Source organism: Hordeum vulgare, chromosome 4H (genome assembly GCF_904849725.1).
Source record: "Hordeum vulgare subsp. vulgare chromosome 4H, MorexV3_pseudomolecules_assembly, whole genome shotgun sequence".
In the NCBI taxonomy this organism is placed as follows: Eukaryota; Viridiplantae; Streptophyta; class Magnoliopsida; order Poales; family Poaceae; genus Hordeum; species Hordeum vulgare.
In genome coordinates, this window is record NC_058521.1 from 13,573,158 (window position 1) to 13,594,376 (window position 21,219).

The window sequence follows — 21,219 nt, forward strand, 5'->3', positions numbered from 1 at the left end:
TCCGTGAAGCAGACGAACCGACGTAGTCGAACGGGTCCTCACAATCCGGCACGCTGCGGAACTCTAACGAGACGGGGAAACCGGAAACAAGCATCAACACACGATATTCACCACACGATGCACAACACATATGATGCATGAGCTACTGAATACATGCAAGTCACGGCATGACAAATCACACAGTCAAACACTACACATTAAGTGAAGTTCAATATGCACGAGTTGCATATTGACGAAACTCCAGGTTAATTATTTAGTTCACTCCCGGTTATCTACCGGCAATATTAATGTTGTCAAACATGCAAGAGGTGGAGCGGAAATTAAACTACCTATCTAGGCATTTTAAATGAGGTCGGAAATGACATATAGCACCTCCGAAACGACCTCACATGTTAATTAACAATTCTGTCCAGACCTGAGCTAATGCATTTAATTGATTGTTAAACAGCAAAACAAATAGGTTCACGTGATTCTACGCGTCAAGGCAAGCAATCTTCACTTAAAGCACATCTCCAACGGAGCTACGGTTCAGAAGATACAAGCACCACAAGATATGATGGCATGAATGCAATATGTGTGCAACGACGGCTACGAGCACTTCAAAACAAACAACCAGCAAGAGAAAATGAAACTACATAAGATTCTAAGCAAGTATCGTGTAGGACACGATCAAAACGGAGCTACGGTTTGAAAACTACAAGCAAAACAAGAAAACACTACAAGCTGCCAATATCAGCCACATAACATTTTCAACGCCTCACAACTTCGGCTACCCAACTCCGATATGCTCAAGCAAGGCATGGCACGGAAGAGGGCAAGAAGGACTACTACAAACAACTAACAACAACTAGCATAGCATCATGGAGCACTAGGAAAAGAAGACACAAAATGGCATCTCGCGCACTATTTTAGACTTAGTGAAAATAACACCTCAAGAAGGTGCAGTTTTCAGCCTGAAGCAATATTGACAGAAGCAAAACCTATAGCTACAGGTCTCCAAATGGCATGAAACTTAACAGCATGCTAGAGAAACATAAGGGGTACAACTAACTCCATTGGACCAACCTCATAAGAGCTACAGATCACAAGCTAGAAGCAAACCAAAACAGCAACAAAATAATAACAGATTCCAGACATAGAAATATTTCAACACGTCTAAAACAGCACTATTTCTAGCAACTTGAGAGCAAGCAAACAACACCTAAACATGCATTTCTATTGCAACCAAAAATACCAGGAGCTAGACAAAACATCCAAGCACAACTTCCTAGTTGACAACTCCGTCAAACGACGCACGGAATAAACCCTACGAATTAAACAATAGGGCAACACGGCAAAATATCTCGCGGACTAAGTTCCTCAAAAGCTAAAACTAATTGCACAGAAAAATGCATGGGATTTTTCTACCCCGGAAACATATAAAATATGTGAGGTTTGCAACACAAAATAAAGCCACACATTAAAGCGAGATAATACCTATATACGGGAAAATAAACTACCGGCAAAACCCTACACGGAAAAATACGAGTGACCGCTCTAAAATACATGCAAAAAGATCCCTAAAACATGGGCATTTAATCTACGATATACGGGCAGTCCGGATCGGCTCGAAAAAAATAAATACGGGCACAACTCTAATGGGACAGCACGGTAAACAGAGCATTTGGCACGTTAAACTACGTTAAATAAATATGCAAGTTTCAAATTCGTACTCTACGCGGGAAACTACCCCAAAAGCATATAAAATACGCGTCGTACCGACTTACGAGTAAAAAGATACGGGCATAAGAAAATATCCTATTTTCCTGAAATTATTAAGTCACAGAAAATCCCTAAATTCTAATCGGGCCAAAACTGATAAGCGTAAGATACTAAAATGTGCTCATGCGTTGGATAGAGGGCAGAGGGGCGCTCACATTGGGCCGGTTGGGATGTGGCCAGGGAGATGGGCCGGCGGGTGGCGAGCTGGGCCGAAGCCGGCCTGGAGGAGGCGCTGCAGGGCCTCGGGCGAGGAGCCGGGCAGGCCTGGGAGGGGCGAGGCGGCCCACGTGGCGCCACGCTCGGACGAGGCGGTTGCCTCCCGACGTGCACGGGCAACCGGCGGCCGGAGCTGGCCGCGGCGGCTCGTCGGCCCGACACAGGGGCGCAGGCGGCGGGGAGACCGCGGGATCCGCCGGATCCGATCGTGGCGAGACTGGTCCTGGCGGCGGCGGCGCAAGGCAGCGGCCGGACGACGGGGATGCGGCGGCGGCGCACGGCGAGCATGCTCGGGGCTGCACGGCGAGGCAGGGGGGTTGGCCGAGGCTCCGGTGGTTTCGGCCGGCGAAGGGCAGCAGTCAGCGGCGTCCACCCAGTGGCCGGAGCTCCGGCGTCCGGCGGGGAAGGTGCCGGCGGTGGAGGTAGCGGGGTCGGGGCTCGGGAGGAGCACCTCGGCCAGGGGATGCACGGCGCCGACGGGGTGCTGCTGGGCTTGCGCGGCGGCGGCGCGATTCGGGCTCGGGCGGGCCTGCGATGGGCTTCGCGGGCCCGGCGGCGCTGGCAGAGGAGAAAGAGTGGGGCGGCGCGGCTAGGGTTAGGTGGGGCGCGGATTCCGAGCGATGAGAGGGGGCTGTCTAAATAATGGCTTGGGGGTATTTATAGAGAAAAAGGGGGCTCGGTTAACCGGAATCGCGTTCCGGATCCAACCGCGGGGTCTGATTCGGACGATTCCGAACACGGGACGTGCTAAGTGGCCGTGTTGTGTAGATATCCAGTGACGAGAGGGAGAACGGGCGGCGCGGCACGAATTTTTAAAACACCGACAGACGTCCGACGATAGATCGATTACGGTGCCGCCATGGTCGACCGTTCGGGTACCAGACAGACTCCGATCGCGACGAAATTCGACAAGCGGCCTAGCTATATCTAATCGCGACCACGTGCCAAGTTTCACCTTGATCAGAGAAAGTTTTAAACGCGCTTTTAAAACAGGGTTTCGACGGTGCCACGGGCCCGTGCGAGTGCGGTCGGGCTCAGAACGGACGACGACACGAACCGACAACTAACAACGAACGCAAGTTTTGAAAACTGGCGGCAACGGAGATGCCGATGCAATGCTGATGATGCGCATGATGCGATGATGACACGACAATTAAAATAAGCCACACGACGAAAACGGAAAGAGAGGGGAAGCTTCTAGAACATCGGCATCGGGCTGTCACACACTGCAACCAAGCTGTGAGAGCTTCGTGATGAACTATAACATATCAAGGATAGATACAATGATCCTTGAGTGATTCGCGATGTTTGACACTGCGAAAGTAGAAATCAAGAAGGAGCATCAATAGTTGATGGTTAGTAAAACCACTAAGTTTCAAGAAAAGGCAAGGGCTAGAAGGGATACTTCGTGAAACAGCAAAACCGTTGCTGCACTAATGAAGAGACCCAAGATTAGACCCAAACCCGAGACTAAGTGCTTCTTTAATGAGGGGAATAGTCAGTGAGGAAGAGCAACTCTAAATACTTGGTAGATAAGAAGGCTGGCAAAAGTCGAAAGAAGTATATTTGATATACATGATGTTGATGTGTACTTTACTGGTACTCCTAGTAGCATGAGGGTATTGGATGCCGGTTCGGTTGCTAAGTGATTAGTAACACGAAATGAAAGCTACGGCATAAATGGAGACTAGCTAAAGGCGAGGTGACGATACGTGTTGGAAGTGTTTCCAAGGTTGATATGATCAAACGTCGCACGCTCCCTCTACCATCGGGATTGGTGTTAAACCTAAATAATTGTTATTTGGTGCTTGCGTTAAGCATGAACATGATTGGATCGTGTTTATTGCAATACGATTATTCATTTAAAGAGAATAATGCTTACTCTGTTTTTTTTGAATAATCACCTTCAATGGTTTATTGAATCTCGATCGTAGTGTTGCACATGTTCATGATATTGGTGCCAAAATACACGAGGTAATGATGATAGTACCACTTACTTGTGGCACTGCCGCTTGAGTCATGTTGGTATAAATTGCATGAAGAGGCTCCATGCTGATGGATCTTTATACTCACTTGTTTTTGAATCACAAGTGACATGCAAATCATACCACGTGAGCAAGGCCTTGTTTTCGTTAAGATGAAACAAGATAGTAACTTGTTGGAAGTGATACATTTTGATGTATGCAGTCCAATGGGTGTTGAGGCACGCAGTGGATATCATTATGTTCTTACTTCAATGACGATTTGAGTAGATACTAGAGTATTTACTTAATGAATCACAAGTCTAAAATATTGAAAAGTTCAACTCTGTTTCAGAGTGAAGCTCGTCGTAACAAGAGGATAAACTGTCTACGATATGATCATAGAAATGAATATCTGAGTTGCAAGTTTTGGTAAGCAGTTAAGACAATGTGGAAATTGTTTCGCAGTTCATGCCACCTAGAACATCATAGTGTGATGATGTGTCTGAACGTCATAGCCACACACTATTTGGTATGGTGCATGCTATGATGTCTCTTATCGAATTACCACTATCGTTTATGGGTTAAGCATTAGAGACAACCGCATTCACTTTAAATAGGGCACCGCGTATTTCCGTTGAGATGACACAGTATAGACTCAGGTTTAGAGAAATCTGAACTGTCGTTTCTTGAAAGTTTGGGGCTTCGACACTTATGTGAAAAAGCTTCAGTCTGATAAGCTCGAACCCAAAGCGGATAAATGCATCTTCATAGGATATCCAAAACAGTTGGGTACATCTCCTATCTCAGATCCGAAAGCAAAGTGTTTGTTTCTAGAAACGGATCCTTTCTCGAGGAAAGGTTTCTCTCGAAAGAATTGAGTAGGAGGGTAGTAGAACTTGATGAGGTTATTGAACCATCACTTCAACCAGTGTGTAGCAGGGCGCAGGAAGTTGTTCCTGTGGCGCCTACACCAATTGAAGTGGAAGCTGATGATGGTGATCATCGAGCATCAGATCAAGTTACTACAAGCCTCGTAGGTTGACAAGGTCGCGTACTACTGCAGAGTGGTACGGTAACCCTGTCTTGGAGGTCATGTTGTTGAGCAACAATGAACTTACGAGTTATGAAGAAAGCATTGGTGGGCCCGGATTCCGACAAATGGCTGGAAGCCATGAAATCCGAGAGAGGATCCATGTATGAAAACAAAGTGTAGACTTTGGAAGAACTACTTGATGGTCAGAGGACTATTGAGTAAAGATGGATCTTTAAAAAGAAGACAGACGATGATGGTGATAAGTCACTATTAAGAAAAGCTCGACTTGTCACAAAGATGTTTCCGACAAGATCAAACAGTTGACTATGATGAGACTTTCTCACTCGTAGCGATGCTAAAAGTCTGTTAGAATTATGTTAGTAGTTGCTACATTATTTTTGAAATATTGCACGTAGGATGTCAAAACATTGTTTCCTCGACGGTTTCCTTGAGCAAACATTGTATGTGATACAACCAGGAGGTTTTGTCGATCCTAAAGATACTAGCAAGTATGCAAGCTCCAGTAATCCTTCAATGGACTGGTGCAAGCATCTCGGAGTTAGAATATACACTTCGATGAGATGATCAAAGATTTTGGGTTTGTACAAGGTTTATGAGAAACTTGTATTTCCAAAGAAGTGAGTGGGAGCACTACAGAATTTCTGATAAGTATATGTGGTTGACATATTGTGGATCAGAAATAATGTAGAATTTCTGTAAAGCATACAAGGTTGTTTGAAAGGAGTTTTCAAAGGAATACCTGGATTGAGCTACTTGAATGTTGAGCATCAAAGATCTATGGAGATAGATCGAAAGCGCTTAATGGAAGTTTCAACAACATGCATGCCTTGACAAGTTTTTGAAGGAGTTCAAAATAGATCAGCAAAGAAGGAGTTCTTGGTTGCGTTGTAAGGTGTGAATTTGAGTAAGACTCAAAACCCGACCACGGCAGAATAAAGAGAATAGACGAAGGTCGTCTTCTATGCCTTAGCCGTAGACTCTAAAGTATGCCATGCTGAGTACCGCATGTGATGTGTGCATTACAGCAAGTCTGTTAAGAAGTACACAGAGTGATCCAGGATTGAATCACTGATCAGCGGTCAAAGTTATCCTTAGTAACTAAATAGACTAAGGAATTTTTCTCGATTATGGAGGTGGTTAAAGAGTTCGTCGTAAAGGGTTACGTCGATGCAAGCTTTGACACTAATCCGAATAACTATGAGTAGTGAAACGGATTCGTATAGTAGAGTAGATATTTGGAGCATTTCCAAATAGCACGTAGTAGCAGCATCTATAAGATGACATAAAGATTTGTAAAGAACGCACGGATCTGAAAGTTTCAGAACCGTTGACTAAAACCTCTCTCACGAGCAAGACGTGATCAGACCCCATAACTATATGGGTGTTGGATTCATTGGAATCACATGGTGATGTGAACTAGATTATTGACTCTAGTGCAAGTGGGAGACTATTGAAAATATGCCCTAGAGGCAATAATAAATTAGTTATTATTATATTTCTTAGTTCATGATAATCATTTATTATCCATGCTATAATTGTATTGATTGGAAACACAATACTTGTGTGGATACATAGACAAAACACAGTCCCTAGTAAGCCTCTAGTTGACTAGCTCGTTGATCAAAGATGGTCAAGATTTCCTGGCCATAGGCAAGTGTTGTCACTTGATAACGGGATCACATCATTAGGAGAATCATGTGCTGGACTAGACCCAAACTAATAGACGTAGCATGTTGATCGTGTCATTTTGTTGCTACTGTTTTCTGCGTGTCAAGTATTTGTTCCTATGACCATGAGATCATATAACTCACGGACACCAGAGGAATGCTTTGTGTGTATCAAACGTCGCAACGTAACTGGGTGACTATAAAGATGCTCTACAGGTATCTCCGAAGGTGTTCGTTGAGTTAGTATGGATCAAGACTGGGATTTGTCACTCCGTGTGACGGAGAGGTATCTCGGGGCCCACTCGGTAATACAACATCACACACAAGCCTTGCAAGCAATATGACTTAGTGTAAGTTGCGGGATCTTGTATTACGGAACGAGTAAAGAGACTTGCCGATAAACGAGATTGAAATAGGTATACGGATACTGACGATCGAATCTCGGGCAAGTAACATACCGAAGGACAAAGGGAACGACATACAGGATTATATGAATCCTTGGCACTGAGGTTCAAATGATAAGATCTTCGTAGAATATGTAGGATCCAATATGGGCATCCAGGTCCCGCTATTGGATATTGACCGAGGAGTCTCTCGGGTCATGTCTACATAGTTCTCGAACCCGCAGGGTCTGCACACTTAAGGTTCGACGTTGTTTTATGCGTATTTGAGTTATATGGTTGGTTACCGAATGTTGTTCGGAGTCCCGGATGAGATCACGAACGTCACGAGGGTTTCCGGAATGGTCCGGAAACGAAGATTGATATATAGGATGACCTCATTTGATTACCGGAAGGTTTTCGGAGTTGCCGGGAATGTACCGGGAATGACGAATGGGTTCCGGGAGTTCACCGGGGGGGGCACCCACCCCGGGGAAGCCCATAGGTATTGGGGGTGTCGCACCAGCCCTTAGTGGGCTGGTGGGACAGCCCAAAAGGGGCCTATGCGCATTGGGAAGAAAATCAAAGAGAAAAAGAAAAAAAGGAGGAGGTGGGAAAGGGAAGAAGGACTCCACCTTCCAAACCAAGTAGGACTCGGTGTGGATGGGGAATCCTTCCCCCCTTGGCTCGGCCGACCCCTTGGGGGTTCTTGGACCCCAAGTCAAGGCTCCCCCATCTCCCTCCTATATATAGTGGGGTTTTAGGGCTGATTTGAGACAACTTTGCCACGGCAGCCCGACCACATATCTCCACGGTTTTACCTCTAGATCGCGTTTCTGCGGAGCTCGGGCGGAGCCCCGCTGAGACAAGATCATCACCAACCTCCGGAGCGCCGTCACGCTGCCGGAGAACTCTTCTACCTCTCCGTCTCTCTTGCTGGATCAAGAAGGCCGAGATCATCGTCGAGCTGTACGTGTGCTGAACGCGGAGGTGCCGTCCGTTCGGCACTAGATGTGGGACTGATCGCGGGATAGTTCGCAGGGCGGATCGAGGGACGTGAGGACGTTCCACTACATCAACTGCGTTCACTAACGCTTCTGCTGTATGGTCTACAAGGGTACGTAGATCACACATCCCCTCTCGTAGATGGACATCACCATGATAGGTCTTCGTGCGCGTAGGAAAATTTTTGTTTCCCATGCGACGTTCCCCAACATTTTGCGTACCGCTGTAATCCAAACGTTCGAGGAACCCCGCGGTCCGGTTATGGGGAACTCGAGAAACTCACAGGCTTGGCCTTTTCTGGCCAGGTTTGTATGATATTACTCACTATTACGCACTTACTTTGGGTCCCGGGGAGACCGTAACGTTCGGTGAACCCCCAGGTCCGGTCACACAGAACTCATCAAAACTTGCAGTTTCGGAATATTCTGGAGAGCTTTCTATACTATTACAAACTCATTTCGGGTCTTGTTGTGATCCGAACATTCGGGGAACCTCGGGGTCCGGCTACAGGGTACTCGTCAGAACTTGCAGTTTTGGCCTATTCTGTCCAATTTTCTATGCTATTACTCAATCACTTTGGGTCCCGCTACAATCCGAACGTTCGGGGAACCCCGCGGTCCGGTTATGGGTAACTCGTCAAACCTCACACCTATGTTCTGTTCTCGCCAGCTTTCTGTACTATTACTCACTAATTTTGGGTCCCGGGGCGACCCGAATGTTCGGGGAACCCCGAGGTCTTGTTATGGGGAACTCATCAAAACTCACAGTTTTGGCCTATTCTGGCCATCATTCTATACTATTAGTGACTAATTTTGGGTCCCGAGGCGACCCGAATGTTCGGGGAACCCCGAGGTCCGGTTACGAGGAACTCTTCAAAAGTCACACTTTTTGCCTATTCTAGCCAGTTCTCTATACTGTTACTTACTGATTTTGGCTCCTGTTGTGATCTGAATGTTCGGGGAACCCCGGTAACGGTTACGTGGAACTCGTCAAAACTCGTAGATTAGGCCTATTCTGGCCAGTTTTCTATACTCACTGATTTTAGATTCCGCTGTGATCCGAACGTTTGGGGAACCCCGGGGTCCGGTTGCGGGGAATTCGTTAAAACCCATAGATTTTGCTTATTCTTGTTAGTTTCCTATACTAGTATTCACTTATTTTAGGTCCTGCTGCGATCCAAACGTTGAGGGAACCCTGGGTAAGGTTATGGGGAACTCGTCAAAACTCACAGATTTTGCCTATTCTGGCTAGTTTTCTATACTATTGCTCACTCATTTTGGGTCCTGTCGTGATTCGAACGTTCTGGGTAACCCGACGTATGGTTACGGGGATGTCGACAAAACTCAAAGATTTGCCCTATTCTGGCTAGTTTTCTATACTATTACTCACTAATTTTGGGTCCCGTTAAAATCCAAACGTTCAGGGAACCCCGGGTTCGGTTACGAGGAACTCGTCAAAGATTTGGTCTATTCTAGACAGTCATGTATCCTATTACTCACTCATTCTGGGTCCCGCTGAGATCCAAATGTTGGGGGAACACCGGGGTCCGGTTATGGGTTACTCGTCAAAACTCACAGCTTTGGCCTATTCTGGCTAGGTTTTTATACCATTACTCGCTCGTTTTGGGTCCCGGGGCTACCCGAACGTTCGGGGAACCCGAGGTCTCACTACTAGGGAAAAGCCTAGCAGTAGCGCAGGTATTATGTATATCAGTAGCACGGGAACCCATGCTACTGATACGGCGCTACAGCTAACGAGTAGCAGTAGCGCGGGTTGGCCTGCGCTACTGCTATACATGTGTAGCAGCAGCGAGCTCCAGAACAACGCGCTGTTGCTAATATCTATAGCGCCTTGTAGTAGACCGCGCTACTGGGAATGGCACGCTGCTGCTAAATATACTCCACGCGCTACTGCTAACTTTATTCATTTCTAATTTTTTTTGTGTATATTTGTTTTGTATATGAACATGCTTTATACAAGAATCTTTAGCACATACAAATGTCATCATCATACACATACAAATGGCTGCGGGACCAAGAATGTAATCATAGCATAAACATACAAATAGTCTCATCAAATCATGTCATCATCATAATCATCATCCAAGACAAAGTGGTCTCTCGTCATCATCTCGAAAATAGCGATACAAGTCTCGAATACTTGCAACTACATCGTCATCCATCTAAACAATGATATACGCGAGAAGAGCTATCACTATGAGTGAGAGCGAAACTATGTAGTACATGAGATGGCGGTTATGAGCCCTCTCTCGTGCTACCGTGAGCCTCCTCATGTAACTAGCTTTTGCTTCTTGTATGCTTTTGAAGCCTTTATGGCTGGCGCCCGAGACCCCCTCCACTTGCGCCTGACACTTGGATCACTCGTCGTATACTCCCGGAACCTTCCCTTTGTACACGACATAGCACCGGTACTTCGCCATCAAGAATATAGGTACGTGTTAGAGATGCATCTTCATCAAGAGAATGTACAATCATATGCAACGAAATATACTTGAGGAACACAAAAAAGAAAGGGTTAGCAACTAGATGCAACATATAGTAAACATAAATAATCAACGTCGTTTCATCGTACGCAAACTAATTAACTAGGGGTACGCAGGTCATCCTACCCAGACTAACAAAGTAGCGTTACACAAGTTTGGTAGGGACCGTGGACATCACAAAGTTTCATTGCTACAGAAAGTATATCATCATTGACATCGTAAATCACTAGAACTTCCATCCTTTCAAATCATCGAGGATGGACCCTAGCATCTTGAATGGCGTGAGGTCATGACGTTGCATGCCTATGTACGTTCAGACGTCAGCTCGCGATATAGGTCCGTGGTGGAACATCCCCTTCACTTCGATGACTTCTTTCATGATGATCGTCGCAATGTCCGTCTAGATGCAAAAGAAGTCATCTTTAAGTTTATAATCCGCTACTCCTTGAGATTCTACCCACCTGCGGATATAATCATCGTTTCTGGTTGTCATGCGAAGCTTTTGGTGATCCCTTCCGAACTCCATCATGAGATGGAGGAGGTAGAATCCATCGTTCGTACTTGATTTCGGGACATGGATGCAACAGGAGTTGGTTTTATGTGAGAAACCCGTCTTGCGGTTCCTTTGTTTCCTGACCTGTATATGGCCACACCTGAAGCTAAAGCCTTGGAGAGCATCATCTAGAATATTCATTACGTGGGTGTAGTCCTTCTTCTCGTTGTTTCTAGTAGGGTCGAAATACACGGCGTGGGAGACTCGCGGGTAAAGAACGATAAGGACGACGCGACCGTTGCTCTGGGGAAAAGACACCTCAAATTATTCTTCATATGAGCGAGAAGGAATGATTGAAATGTACGAAAGGGTTGTCTCGCACTGACTTACTTTGGATGATAAGGCAGGAGGACAATTTCCTGGTCCTCGTTTGGTACCATGAAGTTTTCGAGGTACTCCCTAGCAGTATTACGCTCAAAGTCGCCGAGACTCAAGAAGGACTCGTGCATGTAGTTTGGATCTGTCACACAGATTTGCGAGACTTCTTCTCTCTTCATGACGGAGCTCATATGTAGCGCAAAAAGACGGACGATTGTACAATCGAGCCACCTTGTCAGAAACATCTCGAAGATGTGATCAAACCGGAGGAAGACCACCTCCGCGGGTCGTGTGTCAACGTAGCATTTCCCCTCAGGCACACGAGCCGCGTATGTCGGATATCCTGGATCCTTCGAGGCTAGTAGGATTTTTCAGTCGACAACACATGGTCGTGCAGTCCCCTAAGATCCCCGTATATTGCCTCCAGGGGTTTCGGTGGTAGCATCGGCTCGCCCGTGACATGGATCATGGCCACCGTCTGGCTGCTATGTGCTCTGGCTTGTTTGTAGGCAGCTGAGCCTATCTTCCCCGATCTCTTCCTCTCCTTTTTCTTGGGCTGACCTTCCAGACCCTTCCTTAACCCCTGTCGGAATGTGGTTTCCCAGCAAAATCTCGACACTCGATATGTCTACTTTGTAGCACAAGTCATGCCAAAATTCACGGAAAATTTCGGCATGACCTTTGCTAAAAAGTGGACATATGGAGCGAATCAACACTCCGGCGAAACATAGGCCACTCGGATCATTTACCCTGCACATAATCATCATTTTCCAAATATGACATGTCCAAAACATCACATGTCCAAATATGACATGTCCAAATCACATGTCCACATATCACATGTCCACTTCAAATTTGCATATAAAAGGAAGAAAATATAGAACTTGAACAAAAATGCAAGAAGTCATTTTTTCTTCACAATATTTGAAACTAAATTTAGCCTACCTAAATTTGAAACTAATTAAAAATAGCAACAGTTGCTTTAACAAATCTGTCCACTTCAAAATCTGTTTTTTTAAATAGCAACAGTTGCTTTAACTAATCTGTCCTTGGTTTCATACTAACTAGGGCTCATAATATAGCCAAATTAACCTACTAGTTTGATAACTAGGGTTCATAACTAAATAGATAACCTAATTAACCTAGTGCCCCAACTAAAACCTAAGTAAATTAATAGAAGAACCCTAGATAGAAGAGAGAGGAGGAGCGGTGGGGGCTTACAGAGGGTGTAAGGGCGAGGAGGCAGGCCCGACGACGGCCGAGGTTGGGCGGGGAGGAAGCAGAGGAGGGAGGCGTGGCACGCCGGGGCCGGGGTCGGGGGCGAGTACCGGGGTCGGGGGCGAGCGCCGGGGTCGGGGGCGAGGGCAGGACTCCGGCAAGGTCGAGGGTGAGGGCAGGGCTCCGACACTTGAGGCACGGGCGCGGCAAGGTCGAGGACGAGGGCATGGGCTCCGGCGATGACGAGTGGGAGAAGAGAGAGTGGGGATTCGGGGAACCCCGGGGTCCGACTACGGAGAACTCATCAAAACTCGTAGTTTTGGCCTATTCTAGTCAGTTTTCTATGCTATTACTCACTGATTTTGGGTCCCGCTATGATCCGAATCATCGGGGAACTCCAGGAACCGTTTGCGGGGAACTCGTCAAAACTCATAGATTTCGCCTATTCTGGCCAGTTTTCTATACTCGCGGATTTTAGATCTCGCTACGATCCGAACGTTCGGAGAACTCGTCAAAATTCACTGATTTGGCCTATTCTGGCCAGTTTTCTATACTATTACTCACTAATTTTGGGTCCCATTGCGGTCCAAACGTTCGGGGAACCCCGGGGTTCGGTTACGGGGAACTCGTCAAAACTCATAGTTTTGGCATATTCTAGTTAGTTTTCTATACTATTACTCACTGATTTTGGGTCCTGCTGCGATCCGAACGTTCGGGGAACATCGAGGTATGACAACGGGGTACTCGTCAAAACTTGCAGTTTTGGCCTATTGTAGCTAATTTTCTATGTTATTACTCAATCATTTTGGGTCTCGCTACAATCCGAACGTTCGGGAAACCCCGCGGACTGGTTATGGAGAACTCGTCAGAACTAACAGATTTGGCCTATTTTTGCTAGTTTTTTATGCTATTACGTACTAACTTTGGGTCCCGTTGCGATCCAAATGTTTGGGGAACCCCGGGGTCCGGTTATGGGGTACTCGTCAAAACTCACAGCTTTGGCCTATTCTGGACAGCTTTCTATACTATTACTCACTCATTTTGGGTCCCGGGGCGACCCGGACTTTCGAGGAACCCCGAGGTCCGGTTAGGGGAACTCGTCAAAACTTACAGTTTTGGTCTATTCTCACTAGTTTTCTATGCTATTACTCACTGATTTTGAGTCTGGGTCCGATCCGAATTGGGGAACCATAGGGTCTAGTTACGTGGAACTCGTCAAAACTCGCACATTTGGCATATTCTCGTTAGTTTTCTATACTACTGCTCACCGATTTCGGGTCCAAATGTGATCGGAACGTTCGGGGATCCCCGGGGTCCAACCGCGGGGTACTCGTCAAAACTCGCAGTTTTGGCCTATTCCGGCCAATTTTCTATGCTATTACTCAATCATTGTGGGTCGCTCTGCAATCCGAACGTTCGGGGAACCCTGCGGTCCGGTTTTGGGGAACTCGTCGAAACTCAAAGATTTGGCCTATCCTGACCAGTTCATGTGCTATTACTCATTGATTTTGGGTCCTGCTGTGATCCAAACATTCAGGAAACACCGGGGTCCGGTTACGGGTTACTCGTCAAAACTCACGCCTTTGTCCTATTCTGGCCAGCTTTCTATATTCACTGATTTTAGATCCGGCTACGATCCGAACGTTCGGGGAACCCCGGTGTCTGGTTGCAGGAACTCGTCAAAACTCGCAGTTTTGGCTGATTCTGACAAGTTTTCTATACTATTACTCACTGATTTTGGTTCCCTCTACGATTCAAACGTTTCTGGAACCCCGGGGACCGGTTACGAAAAACTCGCTCGTGAAAACTCACAGATTTGGTCCATTCATGTCTGTTTTCTTATTCACCAGGCACGAACTAGGGGTTAGTATAATACTCGACGCCACCATTGAGGCATCGACTCCAGGGTCGAGAGCTGAATTAAGCTAAACGTACTATGCTGTTCTTCATAAGATTATTTACTCCATCTGCTAATTATCTTCACCGCTATGCTGCTATTGGTCTTCACACTACCATCCGAGAGCACACCGTGTCTTCTACGTACATGTGCACGACTACAGCTATATAAACACATTCCGTTCCACACATTGTGAACAGACCAAACCACCAGCAACTAAGCACTAATCGAACAGATCATGGCCACCCCCAAGGCTTTGCTTCTTGCCATCCTAGGCTGCATCTGCTTATGCAGTAACACTGTTTATTCAACTCGCGAGCTCGGCGACGTGGCCATGGTGGAGAGGCATGAGCAGTGGATGATGCAGTACAACTGTGTTTACAAGGACGACCCTCAGAAGGTGTGGCGGTTCGAGGTGTTTAGGGCCATGTTGCCTTTATCGAGTCGTTCAACTCCGGAAACCACAAGTTCTGGCTCGGTATCGTCCAATTTACCGACCTTACCAATGATGAGTTTAGGGCAACTAAAACCAACAAGGACCTCAAGAGGAGCGGTAGCAGTGCTCCGACCGGGTTCAAGTACTATAATGTTAACACGGATGCACTTCTAGCCACCGTTGATTGAAGAACCAAGGGTGTCGTTACTCCTATCAAAGACCAAGCCCAATGTGGTAAGAGATTTCGGTGGTATTCTCTTCGTTTATTTTAATACACATATTAGGTTTGTATTAACTTAAATTTTCCAAATTTTCATCAAGTTTATATACCATGTTCCCATGATAAGTGAAATCACACTAAAGACCACACTATATCGCACGCTGTTGTTGGGCCTTTTCAGTTGTGGCCGCGACCAAAGGCATTGTGAAGTTGAGCACAAGGAACCTTGTCTCTCTGTCGGAACAAGAGGTAGTTGATTGTGACATTCATGGTGTAGATCAGGGTTGCGAACGTGGCGAGATAGACAATGCCTTCAAGTTCATCATCAAGAATGGCGACTTCACCACCGAGGCCAACTACCCCTACACGGCACAAGACGGACAATGCAAGACCAGCATTGCAAGCAACAGTGTTGCAACCAATAAGGGCTACCAGGATGTGCCCACCAATGATGAATCTTCTCTTATCAAAGCCGTGGCTAACCAGCCCGTGTCAGTTGTTGTTGACCGAGGGGATGTCATATTTCAACATTTCTCCGGAGGGGTAATGACCAGCTCCTGCGGCACTAATTTGGACCATGGAATAGCAGCGATTGGATATGGCATGACGAGTGACGGAACTAAGTATTGGCTAGTGAAAAACTCATGGGGCACGAAATGAGGCGAGAGCGGGTACCTCAGAATGGAGAAGGATATTTCTCAGGAGAGTGGTATGTGTGGCTTGGCCATGCAACCTTCCTACCCCACCGAGTAAAGGAAGTGCATTGCCACGTATATCTACAAATATTGCAGAAATACACATATTTTTATCTATATGTATGCACCTTCCATTACACCACATTGTTTCTTTTGTTTGTAAAGTCGTGAATGGTCCATCAATATATATAAAGAAGGCATATGACTTCAAGCTTAATGCTCTATGGTGATATACGCTCAAACCCATCTTGTTTGAATCCAATGAGTGATTGGAACAATATTAATATTTCCAAAACCGAGAGAATGTCCCTGATCTTTATATCGATCGATGCGCATAACCATCTTATTACAAGAAGTTATTGCATAGTATTCCACTACACTTAAGAAGGTACAACAGTAGACAACAATTCGTACCACTCATGATTCTACTACTACCGGCCAAATAAAGCTCGAACTATCATCTTCAAGCGGTTCCACCCGCAATCTAGAAGACCATGTACTTTTCACACGCTGCAATAAAGCACATAGATAACCAAAAAAAATAGAAAATCTCACTTTTGAGGGTGTCTATTTCTTGCAAAATATGGCCGAGGTAGCATTAGTCAACACGCCACATGGGTAGGTCAAACCTGGGTTGTACATGTGTTACTAGAGGGTGACACGTGCTTTGTCGTCATGTTCTTTGGTCAAGAGTTAAGCTTTTTTTACGCGGGTTATTACGAACGGTTGCTTTGTAATGCGTTTCATCTGAGTTAGGCCGACAATAATTTACGTTGATGTTAGTAGTTTTTTTTTTGTCTTCACTTTTATCTAGTAGTAGGGGAAGTATCTGTTGTGCGAGGTGGACTAAGTTGTTTAGTGGGTGGCCGTGCAATTCTTATATGTAACACTTTTCTAAAACTTATTCTTACATTTGATACATAAATCAATGTATGGAGGTCCCTAAAGGTAGACCCAAATGCAACGCACATCACAATTTACTCCCTTATAGGAGGACCCACCAACGACCTCATGCCCCAAAGCCTTGATGCATTAGGCCTTGTACAATGCAAAGTGATTAAAAAAACAAATCAATTTTTTTAAAGCGTAGGTACTTATTTATATATGGTAGGCGCTTAATTAGGCACCTCTTTCGTGGGGATAATTAAGGACCAACACATAAAAACTCGGTTCATTTTACTAGACACCTTTGTAAACATCTTTCATTTTACAAGGCCTTAGAAGCTAGTATTCATAGGGAGTTTAGTATCTTAGTAGATAGGTATGACCTATTTACAGAGCCGTAAAAACTTAAGAAATGTAGAGATACATCTTTTGATCCGTGAATGATTTTTCTGGTGACATTTTCTGAAATCATCGTTCATTGGCCTAAACCCATGACCGCCAATTTTTTCATCATCTGTCAAAAGTATGGTCACCTTGTTCATGAAGAAATGAACATTACCGTCATAGACTACTATCGAATGAAACGTGGCCCAAAAAACATAAAAAATATTCTTTTTAATAGAAACTCATATACTCTTTCCAATTCATATTACATGTCTTAGATTTGTTTAGGTATGGTTGTAACTCTATATACATTTGTATCTATACAAATCTAAAATAAGTAATATAGATTAGAGGAAATAGAAAAAATAAAGTATTTTATAGAAATATTTTTGGAAGGTAGTGCACAAGTTACCTTAACTTGGTATTTCATGGATACTCCATCTGTTTCATAGATACCCTAGCAAGCGGATAAATCTGACCCCACAAATGCCCGCAAACGCGTCCGGGCCGTCCGCGGACAGTGACCAGTCACACCTCAAATAATCATTTCCACAACTGGATACCTCAATTACGAAACCTCAAATTCATACAATTACATGCAACGTGAAATCTAATCTAAGCGGAGCTTGTCCCGCTTCGCCCTACCCATGTCCGGTGGTCGTCTACGCCCCTTCAGGTGTTGCTCCGGTCGCCAGCGAGGTAGAGTAGGACATGAAACACGCACCGGCTCACGTGACTCGAGACGTCATCGTCTCACATGAACTACTCTTTCTCGTCGGAGCCCGGCGCCTTCATGCCGCCTATGGAAGTGAGGTTGGGGCGAAGGGGGGAGTGGCGTGGAGTGAAGTGGCTAGGGTTTGGTCAGCAACCGAATGGGGATGAATATGTGTGTGGAGTCGGGGTGGACCAGCGTGGGCCGGATCCGGCGTGGTGGGCGTGCCCTGGTCTCGCCATATCCGCCCCAGATATGGGCTAGATAGGTATGGTCTGGATATAAGGTGTGACGGTTAGTCCGGCCATTTGCGGCTGGTTTGAAGCGCCCGCCTCAATTGCTTTTTTTCATTGGTCACTGACCGGGCCGTCCGCCGAGGTGCTTGAGGGGCATTTCAGGCTCCCGACTATAAATGCTCTAGGATATTATTACAACCAACATGTGAGCATATTGGTTGTAGAGAGAGTATATAATACTCCCTCTGTACCTAGAAGTTCTCCTCAACTATAATTATTTAGGTACAGAGGGAGTAAAAATAATTACATAACAAGATGGAACATAAAAGTATTTTTCTTTGAAAGATCCAGCATCGCTGGCGTTCAATTGATTTAGTAGAAGGAATGACAAAATGTTGATCAAGTGATCGGTGGCTGAAAGAAGATTACAGCATTTTGAGGAAAGCTTTGTAAAGCTTTGTTTCCGACACCTAAGATCCTTTTCAGAAGCTAACTCCTCGCGTCACCATCTCCCCGAAGGGGTGTTCTATGCACTTTGCATCAACCATCCTCCATTGCTCCATGTCTCTAGCTTCTGAAAAGGATCCTAGGTGCCGGAAACAAAGCTTTCCTGGCAATGCTATAATTTTGCACCGGCCATCCTCCATCTTCCAAAAGTATATTTTGCAGATAATGTTAAAGGAAGCTACAGTCTAAATGCCAAGTGCATGTACAAACTTCATAATTTGCACTAAATGGCATGATGCATCCTTACAGATTCATCAATTACAAACACCGGAAACCTTTTATGGATTATCGGTACATTTGTGGAGTCAAACAGGTTTCTACTTCACTCATTTCGCTAACCCTATCCCACCTACTCTGATTATACGCTTACATTACCACCCTGAACCGAACACCTTCTTAGATTGCTTGATAGAGAAATTAGAGCACTGCAAACGTCGGTGTGGCGGGTGACTAGCATTGTCACATAAGGCCGGATGGTTTTGTCTCTCTATTGTTCCTTTATTACACTATCATCGCCGTGCATCATTGAACTAAGTAGACAATAATTTTTTAGGGACTTTTAGATTAACCAAACACCTCCGCACTGTTTAAAATGTTTTTCCCATAGTTGTCCGCCCTGTCCGTCCGGCAGTTTCTGTTTGACCATTGTTTTCTATTCAACTGGCACGAAATATGGGCAATAATACTCAAGGCGATCATACCATCTGAGACCATAGCTGAATTAATTAAGCTAACGTACTATCTACAATCACAAGATTATTTATTCCATCTGGTAATTATCTCTGAGAGCACACCGTGTATGCTACGTACTTGTGAAAGACCATATAGCTATATAAACACATTCAGTTCCACCCATTGTTTGCACACCAAAGTACCAAGGAACATACAATAGCACTAGTAAGCAGTAATCGGGCAGATCATGGCTATCCCAAAGGCTTTGCTTCTTGCCATCCTAGGCTGCATCTGCCTATGCAGTAGCACTGTTCTGTCAGCTCGTGACCTTGGCGACGCAGCCATGGTGGAGAGGCATGAGCAGTGGATGGCGAAGTTCAACCGTGTTTACAAGGATGAGACTGAGAAGGCGCAGCGGTTCGAGGTGTTCAAGGCCAACGTTGCCTTCATCGAGTCGTTCAATGCCGGATACCACAAGTTCTGGCTCGGTGTAAACCAATTTACCGACCTCACCAATGACGAGTTCAGAGCCACCAAGACCAACAAGGGCCTCAAAAGGAATGGTGCTAGGGCTCCAACTGGGTTCAAGTACAACAATGTCAGCACTGATGCACTTCCAGCGGCCGTAGATTGGAGAACCAAGGGCGTCGTCACCCCTATCAAAGACCAAGGCCAGTGTGGTAAGTACATTGAGGTAGTATATCTGTATTATGTTATGTTCCCATGATAACTGAAATTACACTAAGGACGACCCTATTATTGCAGGTTGTTGTTGGGCGTTTTCAGCTGTGGCCGCAACCGAAGGCATTGTGATGTTGAGCACGGGGAAGCTCATCTCCTTGTCTGAGCAAGAGCTGGTTGATTGTGATGTCCATGGTGTGGATCAAGGTTGTGAAGGTGGCGAGATGGACGACGCCTTCAAGTTCATCATACAAAACGGTGGTCTCACCACCGAGGCCAACTACCCATACACGGCACAAGACGGACAGTGCAAGACCAGCGTTGCAAGCAATAGTGTTGCAACCATCAAGGGCTACGAGGATGTACCCACAAACGATGAATCTTCTCTTATGAAAGCCGTTGCTAACCAGCCTGTATCAGTAGCTGTGGACGGAGGTGATGTCATATTTCAACACTACTCTGGCGGGGTACTGACCGGCTCTTGCGGAACTGATTTGGACCATGGGATAGCAGCTATTGGATATGGCATGGCGAGTGATGGAACTAAGTATTGGCTGCTGAAAAACTCATGGGGAACAACATGGGGAGAGAGTGGGTACCTCAGAATGGAGAAGGATATTTCTGACAAGAGTGGTATGTGTGGCTTGGCCATGCAACCTTCCTACCCCACCGAGTAGGGAAATGCATTGCCATGTCATGTATATCTACAATCTTTTTATAATTACATGTATTATTATCTGTCTGCATATACTTTCCATTACACTACATTGTTTCTTGTTTGAACAGTCATGAATGTTCCGTAAATATAAATAAAGAAGATAGATGACTTCGAGCTTAAATGCTAAATGCTCTATGGCGATATTTACACTGAAATGCGTCTTGTTTAAATCTACTGATTGGAACAATATTGTTTTTTCGAAGATGAGGGGATGCCCCTGAGCTTTGCATCAATCAATACACACATCCATATTGTTAGAATAAACCTTGCAGTTCGAACTAGTGTGACCTGCAGTTCAGGTTCAGGCTGATGCAGGTGTTAGGAGTTTCAGTTAGCAGTGTTTACTTCGTTAGTAGTGTTTGTTAGATACGCCGCGAGAATAGCTCGTCAGGGCGTCGATCTAGTCCGAGTGCCGCGCTCTGACCTGCTCGTGGGATGGCACGAGCGTTGTGGGAAGAGTGGCGCCTAGTTCGGTGGCTTAGTCCCCGGTTTTAGTTGATGTAATCAGGCATAAAAGGTGGATCAAGATACTAGAAA

The 21,219-nt window shown here is 45.6% G+C and overlaps 1 protein-coding gene and 1 pseudogene across 1 annotated transcript; both read left to right on the forward strand.

The window, feature by feature from the left end:
- The first annotated feature begins 14,774 nt into the window (after nucleotides 1-14,774).
- On the forward strand, nucleotides 14,775-15,945 carry LOC123446293 (annotated as a pseudogene).
- Nucleotides 15,946-19,530: 3,585 nt separating this feature from the next.
- On the forward strand, nucleotides 19,531-20,641 carry LOC123451036 (senescence-specific cysteine protease SAG39-like). Its single transcript, XM_045128052.1, has 2 exons — nucleotides 19,531-19,963; nucleotides 20,049-20,641. The coding sequence occupies exons 1-2, from the start codon at nucleotides 19,531-19,533 to the stop codon at nucleotides 20,639-20,641; spliced, it is 1,026 nt and encodes a 341-aa protein (XP_044983987.1).
- Nucleotides 20,642-21,219: the final 578 nt, after the last annotated feature.

What these genes read in the sequence shown, in the direction of transcription:
- LOC123451036 (XM_045128052.1), top strand. Translation starts at nt 19,531, where the DNA reads ATGGCTATCCCAAAGGCTTTGCTTCTTGCCATCCTAGGCTGCATCTGC. An exon ending in CAAAGACCAAGGCCAGTGTG is followed by an intron (nt 19,964 to 20,048) that starts GTAAGTACATTG and finishes CTATTATTGCAG; the next exon opens with GTTGTTGTTGGGCGTTTTCA.